The sequence below is a fragment of the Poecilia latipinna genome, unplaced genomic scaffold, assembly GCF_001443285.1.
Source record: "Poecilia latipinna isolate Pla-1442-1.1 unplaced genomic scaffold, P_latipinna-1.0 Scaffold3151, whole genome shotgun sequence".
In the NCBI taxonomy this organism is placed as follows: Eukaryota; Metazoa; Chordata; class Actinopteri; order Cyprinodontiformes; family Poeciliidae; genus Poecilia; species Poecilia latipinna.
In genome coordinates this window covers 55,371-64,239 of record NW_015115767.1, presented here as the reverse complement: position 1 = coordinate 64,239, position 8,869 = coordinate 55,371, and the positions used below count along the sequence as shown (strand labels likewise).

General features: G+C 47.9%; 1 protein-coding gene across 6 annotated transcripts in view; it reads left to right on the top strand.

The window, feature by feature from the left end:
- Positions 1-8,869, top strand: part of LOC106940266 (myomegalin-like) — a 24,951-nt gene that overhangs the window by 8,423 nt on the left and 7,659 nt on the right. For 2 of the 6 annotated variants that reach the window (XM_015022961.1, XM_015022962.1), the window contains exons 5-14: positions 3,371-3,636; positions 3,987-4,118; positions 4,193-4,327; positions 5,418-5,669; positions 5,759-5,890; positions 6,063-6,179; positions 6,248-6,455; positions 7,013-7,128; positions 8,605-8,715; positions 8,800-8,869. In XM_015022961.1, coding sequence (XP_014878447.1) covers positions 3,371-3,636; positions 3,987-4,118; positions 4,193-4,327; positions 5,418-5,669; positions 5,759-5,890; positions 6,063-6,179; positions 6,248-6,455; positions 7,013-7,128; positions 8,605-8,715; positions 8,800-8,869 — 1,539 coding nt within the window. Of the gene's footprint in view, positions 1-628; positions 1,518-3,370; positions 3,637-3,986; positions 4,119-4,192; positions 4,328-5,417; positions 5,670-5,758; positions 5,891-6,062; positions 6,180-6,245; positions 6,456-7,012; positions 7,129-8,604; positions 8,716-8,799 lie in introns of those variants that run through there. The other 4 variants (XM_015022964.1, XM_015022958.1, XM_015022960.1 and 1 more) reach the window with 4 other exon arrangements.

The window sequence follows — 8,869 nt, the reverse complement described above, 5'->3', positions numbered from 1 at the left end:
GGATGGAGGGATGGATGGAGGGATGGATGGAGAGATGGATGGAGGGATGGAGGGATGGATGGAGGGATGGATGGAGGGATGGAGAGATGGATGGAGGGATGGATGGAGAGATGGATGGAGGGAGAGATGGAGGGATGGATGGAGAGATGGATGGATGGATGGAGGGAGAGATGGAGGGATGGATGGAGAGATTGATGGATGGAGGGATGGATGGAGGGATGGATGGAGAGATGGATGGAGGGATGGATGGAGGGATGGATGGAGAGATGGATGGAGGGATGGATGGAGAGATGGATGGAGGGATGGATGGAGGGATGGATGGAGAGATGGATGGAGGGATGGAGGGATGGATGGAGGGATGGAGAGAGGGATGGAGAGATGGATGGAGGGATGGATGGAGGGATGGATGGAGGGATGGATGGAACAGTAATTGTGTCTTAATTTCTGCTTCAGTCTAATTGTATAAATTGCTGTTAATAATAAAAAGCCTCAGATTTAATGTCTTATTTCCGTTTAATCTCCTAATCTGGCCCAAAGCTTCAGGTGCAAAGCAGCAGAAATGGTTCTGTTGTAGTTCTGTTCTGGTTCTGCTCTGGTTCTTCTCTGGTTCTGGTCTAATTATCATAATTCATGTTAATCCCAGTAATCCCAGCACCATGCCCTCGATGTTTCCAGGCTCTGACCTCTTGACCTCTGGGTTTCCCAGTGTGAATGCAGTGCAGGTCTGGCAGCGGCTCTGCGCCGGCGGCGCATCGTTAGCGCAGCCGCTAATCAGGTTAAGCTATTACAGCCCGGCTGGGGGGAACTGGGTCAGGAGGAGCTAAAGGCGGCAGCACGAGGCGCCGCATCAGGAACTCCTCATTAATAAGCTGGAGCTTCCTGTCCCCACATGGAGAGATTCTCCGGCTGCGGTTCCTGACCTCAGCGACGTTTGGATCGGAGGATCCACTCAGGACGGACCGATGAAAGAGGAATTCTGCCTCTCTCTGGCTGCTGGAGCGTGAAGCCCTGCGGAGTCTGGCCATCCGCTGCGTCCATCGCTGCGTCCCCGCGGCTCGCTGGCGGCTCCAGACTCGGTTTGGAAAGTGGAGTGATTAGAACGGAGCGAGCAGCTGACCGAGCAGCTGACCGAGCAGCTGACCGAGCAGCTGAGCGACCATCTGCGTGTTGGAGAGCCACCAAAGTCTCCCTGGCGGTTCAGACCTAATCAGGATTTGCTGTGCTTTTCACCTGCTCGCTCGCTCGCCGCTCTCTTCATCCCTTGGGGTCACGACCCGGGGCGAATGAGGCAGTCGGCGCCGGAGTGCGGCTGCGGCGGGTCGGTAACCCGGCGGACGGGTCGGAAGGTTCAGGATGGCGCCGCTGTGGAAGACGATGCTGTCGAGGAGCAGCCCGCTGTACAGAGACGCTCTGTTCTCCTTCAGCCTGTGGGAGTGGAAGGCGCAGGAGAGGGAGCTGCAGCAGCTGAAGAAGCAGACGGACCAGGAGAGGAGAGCCACGCTCACACAGCTGCACAAGTAAGACCGGCCTGGACCCAGCAGAACCATGCAGAACTCTGCAGAACTCTGCAGAACTCTGCAGAGCCCTGCAGAACCCTGCAGAACCCAGCAGAACCCTGCAGAACCATGCAGAACCATGCAGAACCCTGCAGAACCCTGCAGAACCCTGCAGAGCCCAGCAGAACCCAGCAGAACCCTGAAACCGAGGCATGCGGTGGTGCGGAAGGGGCAACATGTCAGGATTTCTAATCACTTGCAGCCAAAATCCAGAATCCTTCCATCCTTCAGTCTAGATCCGATCTTCATTCGGTGGAAACTTGCAGGCCAGGCAACATGAGGCTCAGAACAAAATGATTAGATTTTTGCCACTGCGACAGAGAGAAGGGATTTCGGCGGTTCGGGTCGACCATGCGGTACCCTTCGGTTTTTGCAGCAGGTTCCTTCATCAAACTGGTCCAATTAGATCCAGAGTGCAGAGCAGAGCCGCTCATGCTAACCAGGAGTAGATTTTCCTCTAGAGTTATCAGACAGCGTTATTGTTTAGATCTTCACTGCTGTCTGTGCACCAGTGAAGCATCGATTCCTGTGACTTTCACCGCGTCTCGTTAATTAAATCAGCTGCAGGCCACACATTTCAGCTGCAGCCGTGCGGTCGGGTCCATCCCGCTTTTATTTTTATCCGGTCTGCTCCTGTGAACATGTGAGACCTGCGGTCGCTAAGAGGCTTCCCTGGAGCGGCGCCACGCCTCGGCAGGCGACTGACTTCCTGCTAACGCTCATCCAGCAGCCGCTCCGACGTCCAGCTCATTAAACTCACATTTACTTAGTTTTACTGTCAACCTTCATCTATAAATACTTAGTAATGTCTAAATATTCAAAATATTTAGAGATTATAATCACTATTATGATTATTAGAGATTAATATTTATTTAAAATGTTTAGACCATCTTTTAGTTTGGCTCTAAGTTACAGGAATGTAACTTGTGATCACTGGATGGAAGAACCGAGTCCAGGGAAAGAAACGTGGCGTCTTCAGGAAAGTGTCCAGTTAGCTGCTATAGAGTAACATGTAAGTTCATGGAAAGTAGCAGACAGACCCCATAGCTGCAGTGCTGAGCTCAGCTAGCTGAAGAGTTAGCAACGCTAACGTGCTACACCAGCAGTGGAAGCTAATGCTAAAGCACTATGCTAACACAGTATTTAGCAGATGCTAATGCTAAGGCACTATACTAACACAGTATTTAGCAGATGCTAATACTAAAGCACTATACTAACAGTATTTAGCAGATGCTAATGCTAAAGCACTAGCTGCAATTTAAATTATATCTTCCTTGAAAGACTACAACCCTTGTGGACCAATTTAACATTTTGCATCTGTGTTTATTTTGTTCCTGTATGTATCTTGTTTTAAATAAAGTTATTGGGGAGAAAAGAGAGTGAGAACAGGAAGAGAGGAAACAGACTGCCGCATACACACGTCAAAATAAGAGCATGAAGACGAGCTGCTAACTGCTTGAAGAATTGTTAACAGTTGATAACCAAACAAATGTTGAAGTTTATTCAACTTAGTTTAGAAAACCAGGAAAGTAACGTTTTGGGGAATCTGAATGTTTTCAAACTTAGCAAAGTGCTAAAGCGCTAACCTAGACATTAGCTCAGCTCTTAGCTTGGCTCTGAGCTCATTAGCGGATTAGCAGAGGTGTGCTCACCAGTGATGTGTTGGTAGCATTTTATTTCTCCTTCAGCCAGCCCTTCCAGTGGTTCATTGTCGTGACCTTTAACCTGCTGGCTGAAACCCGTAGCGTCTGACCTCAGTGTGGATCCGGTTCTGATGCCCGAGGTTTATTTATGTTTCTGTGTTTCTGTGTCAGGCTCAGTAAGGAGCTGCAGGAGAAGGATAAAGTTATCGAGTCTCTCCGAGCCAAACTGGACCAGCATCATCATCATCATCATCATCATCATCGCTCCGACTCGCCCAGCAGCAGCCACGCCCTCTCTGACATCACCGACCAATCAGACCGCATCTCTTACGTGTCGGACGAGCACGGCTCCACCAACGGCGACCCGGAGTTGTGCTGCGACGCAGACGGTGCCGGCGGACTCGGACCCGAGGAAAACAGGAATGCTACTGGAACCGGTGAGTCTACAAACATTTAAAATCTGACCAGCAGGGGGCAGCAGAACACAAATATAAACTGCAAACCTGTAAAATCTGACCAGCAGGGGGCAGCAGAATACAAATATCTGTTCTCCAGCTAAAACAATGCTGAAAGTTAGCATCTTTTTAGCTTCAGATTAAACGTTCTGTTGGCAGTTTGTGCTCTAAAACGTTTCTCTTGCATTTAATCATTGGAAATAAGTGAAACATTTTGTTCTCTTCTGTTTTTAGAGAACCTCCTGTGGTTTTGCTCCCAGGCTGCGTTTTATTGAAATGAATGAGACCAAATACAGGTGATTTCACTGCCTGCATGTCCTCGTCTGTTTCAGCGTCTCCGCTCGGCGCCGCGTCCCGCCGGCCGTCCGTCGGCTCCTCCCAGCGCTCCCAGTCCTGCCTCAGCTGTCCCAGCATGCATTGCTCCGGCTCTCCGCTCAGACCCGCAGACCTCCAGAGCCAATCAGGTGAGAAGCAGCTGAAGCCCCGCCTTCTTCCTGCTCCTCATCATCGCTCTTCCTCACCCTGTCTCTCCTCCCAGCCCCCTGTCGCCCCCCCTTCCTCTCCTCCATCAAAAATGGCGGCCGCTCCCAGAGGAGCGCGGCGCCGGCTTTCTCTCTGGCTGCGGCTCAGCAGGAGCTCCAGATGCTACAGAATCAACTGAGAGCCGACGGCAGTGAGTCGCTGCGACTCCGTCTGCACGAAGTTTACAACCGAGTGAAAAACTAAAAACCAGACGACTAAAAACTAAAAACCAGATGACTCCTGACTGAAATAATCTGTTCGCTCACTTCTTTGGGTAAACATGCAGAGTTCATGTCCCAGCAGGATATGGATTATATTTACTGTAAAGTCAGAGAGAGAATAACTGAAAGAATAATAATAATAATAATAATAAACATTTTAAATCTGTGTTATGAATGCAGGTAAAAGGTTTGCTGATTCACCATAAGAGGAAAACAAACTGATTTAAAACGATTTTATTCATTCATTCGTAAATTTGACAGTTTCAAACTAAATTTTAATAAGCTAGATGTTTGGCTTAGTAATATTTTGTTTACTAACTAAATATTTACAAACTATAACCTAAATATTTAACTGAAATGTAAATATATAGCTCCAACTTAAATGTTTAGTTAGCAAGCTAAATAATTAGCTTTGAGGTAAATGTTTAGCTCTAAGCAAATAGCTTAGCTCTAAGCTAATAGCTTAGCTCTAAGCAAATAGCTTAGCTCTAAGCTAATAGCTTAGCTCTAAGCTAAAAGCTAATAGCTTAGCTCTAAGCTAAAAGCTAATAGCTTAGCTCTCAGCTAGTAGCTTAGCTCTAAGCTAGCCATTCTATAAAGTCCTTGCATGAAGGCAGGACTTTAGAAAGAGGTTCGAGAGAGAAAGCTTTTATTTTGGTAGTCCGCTTCTGGTTGTTGGCAAGAATTTGCATGTTCCCTAAATATTAACCTGTGAGCTTCAGACCAAATATTTGACAATAAATATTGAGTATGGAAAAGAATAAATAACTTGGTGAAAATCTGATGAACCTCATTTTTTCTCTGATGACCAAATAATCCAAATTATTGCTGTTAATTTTTGACTGTGTAACTTTACAAACGACGGCTGCAGATATTGGATGCCTGAGTGTGCTGATGCACCTGCAGCACGCCAGGTGTGGTTGGTAAACGGTGTGTGTAGATGTTTCTGCTAAAGGCTTAGCTGTGTGTGTGTTTCTGGTGTGCTAGCATGCTAACGCGTTAGCGCTCTCCTCCCTGCAGGGTTTTCCACTCCCAGGTCTCTCCACGGTCTCCCCCCGTTCGTCCCTCAGCATCATGCTGACGCCGCCGGCTGCCTGCCGCTCTCCTACCGAGGCTTCCCCCCTCCTTCATTCAGCGGCCTGGACGTCGCCATGGCGACGCGAGCCGGGGCCGGCCTGCTGGAAAGAGGTGCATTGTGGGAAACGCCGCGCGGCGTGGGAGCCGACCTGTCGTCGGGGTCGTCGGGTTACCAGTCAGGAACCGGACACACAGGTACGGCCGCCGCGCTGCAGGCAGAACCGGGCCGGGCGCTCACTTCCTGTTTGCTTCCTGTTCACTTCCTGCTGGTGTTTCTGCCGCAGGTTCAGACCTGATGAAGGAACACCTGGCAGAGATCCGGAGTCTGAGGCGGAGACTGGAGGAGTCCATCCAGACCAACGACCGGCTGCGGCTGCAGCTGGAGGACCGGCTGGCCCACAGCGCCGGGGACAAAGGTGCTCAGTCCAAACCCCTTCTGGTTCTGGTTCTGGTTCTCTTGTTTGTCTCATCGGTTGTTTTTGTTTAGTTTCTAGACTAAATCTCTTAGTTCACTAGAAGAAAAGCAAAACTAAGTTAAATGACTTTTCAGAACGATATAATTTAAGTGAATTCCCGCTGATTTTCCAGGAGCTCCGACCAACATCTACATCCAGGGCCTGGACTCGGCCGGCCAGCTGTCCGAGCTGCGCCTCCTGCAGGAGGAGAACGCTGCTCTGCAGGCGCAGCTGCAGCGCGCCAGCCGAGGTGAGCCGCATCTCCGGCACCATCAGGAAAACTCTGGACAACAGAATAAATTCAGCGTTTTCCTGCAGAGGGCAGCAGAGAGGCGGAGCTTCGCAGGGAGGCGGAGCATCTGAGGGAGGCGGTCCTCCAGGAGCGCTCCAGGCTGAAGGAGGCGGAGCTGGAGACACAGAGGTGGGCGGAGCTAAGCCAGAGGCTGCAGGCGGAGGATGCAGTTCGCTGCCAGGAGGTGGCGCAGTTGAGACAGGACAGACAGAGAAACCAGGAAACCATCAACAGGTCGCTATAACTTTTAATTTTACTGAAAGTCTTTGTGCTACAACAATAAGGTTTCTGTGATGTTTTTCCATGTGTCTTACTATCTCGTTAGTGAGATATTTTACGTTTTGCATCGTTTTCTTTAGCTAAAACTAAAACGGGTCAAACATGGGATTTCCATGTCTTTCCATTCTAAGACAAACAGAAACTTTCCTTCAGAAGGAAAGAAAAAGCCAAACTATTTGGAATAATAAAATCTGACAGTTTTTATATTTTTTTCCCATGTTGGTGTCTGAGTGGCCAATAAAGGGCCGTTTTCAGGCTCATCTCCCACCTTAACCAGCAGTTAATCGATAGATTTTCTGCACCAAGCAGTTAAAAATGTAGAAACATGTTTTTACTCAGCATCTTTAGAGGAATCTGAATTTATCACTATGACTGTTAATAAGATAAACCAGGACGTTTTTTCTCATTTATTGTGAGATAATGCAAAAGAACAGATGTCCACTTGTCCTGTAGGGGGCGCTGCAGTTCTCTGTTGGAGGAGAACCATCAGCGTGACGTAAGTTTGTCTCCAGGCTGCAGCATGAGGCGAGCGTCCTGCGCCTGCAGCTGGACCAGAGCCGCAGTTTGAGCCAGACGCTGCAGGAGGCAAAGCACCGAGGCTGGGAAAACCCCCGACACACACACCCAGGTAGGAACCAGGAACACACACACCCAGGTAGGAACCAGGAACACACACACCCAGGTAGGAATCAGGAACACACACACCCAGGAACACACACACTCAGGTAGGAATCAGGAACACACACACCCAGGTAGGAACCAGGAACACACACACCCAGGTAGGAACCAGGAACACACACACACCCAGGTAGGAACCAGAACCAGAACCAGGACTCACTCCTCTCATCATGCAGAAGAAACTCAGATCTGGACTGAAACCAGATAAATTTCTCAGAGTCTCTTTTCTACGTGAAGAAGAAACGTCTCAGGTTTAGTTCAGGATGCAAATGGTTAAAATGTTTAGCTCAGAGTTTCTGAAACTTTTCAGGTTGAGGATCATTTAACAGACAAGCTGACCTGAAATGAGCCACAATAACACGAAGCTCCATAAACACAACAAAATGAAAACATCGGTGCTGAAGGTGGGACTGGAAACAAAAAGCAAGAAAAACGAGGCGTCAGGCGGTCAGGGGCAGCACTTTAAGTCAGAAAATGGAACGAGATGAGACTGTCATTAATTAATCACATCTTAGTCAGAAACTATACATCAACAAAATAAGCAACATTTTCAATTCAAAAACTATTTTTACTGCTAAATTACTGAAGAGACAGAAGAGCAACAAAGATATTCATAGTTTTTAATCTGATATTCAGGTTGTCTGTGTTTTCTTTTAACAAATTCTTCTTTAAAAATGTAACTGTACGCTGACATTAGCGTTAGCTGCTACATGTTAGCATTGAGATGCTATGTTAGGCTAGCATAGCTTCACTGACAGGCTAACTCCCATTAGCACAACTTGAACACATCAGTCGTCTTTTCCAGGGTCCAATCAGATGGTTTAAAGCAGACATTAAACCCAGAGAAGCGTCTTCGTCCTCCATCGCTGTTAGCGCAGGTAGCTTTCCCGTCAGATTCAGGAGCGTACCAGAAACATGTGAATACAAAGGTTCCAGGACTTTTTTATTTTAAAAAATGCATCCACTGGAATTATTTAAAAAGTAGTAAAACTTAAGCTAAATGTTAAAATCTGTGTAATTAATTAATCAGAATTAACACCTTAGCATCCCGTCCAATCCTCGATTTTAGTTTTAGTAGTTCTTTATGAGCTAAATTTGTCTCTTTCACTGATAGTCCAGACCAGAGTAACAAGAAACGGAAAGAATGAAGTTCTAATCAGAAATAACTTCAGGAAATGTGTAACTGGAGAAAGAAGATGAGTGGATTTCATTTTTCTAGATATTTTGAGTCATCTTTGATTTATAACTAGAATGTGTGAATAATCACTGATCTGGAACCAAACGCTGCGTTGGAGCTTCACTAGCATTTTATGCTAATAGCATTAAGCTAACATAAACAGACAGGATGAATCGGACATGATCTGATTTACTGCTTACATCGGCTCCCTGTTCAGACCGATTCCCTACACTTTGTGTTGCTGAGCAGATGAGGTGGCTAATGGCGCTCTGCCAGTGACCTTTGACCCCAGAGAGCTTCACATCCAGCAGAAGCAGCAGCTGAGCAGCCAGCCTGCAGCCAGGAGGCGACTCTTCAGCGGTCAGTTCGTCTCCACGCCGGAGTTCATCAGGAAAACGCCAAACCTGTCAGCGTTTTCCGACAGGAAATGTTTCTGTTCTGCAGGTGAAGACGTTTCTCCGCCCGTCAGAGACAGCGGCCCAATCAGAGACAGCGGCCCAATCAGAGACAGCGG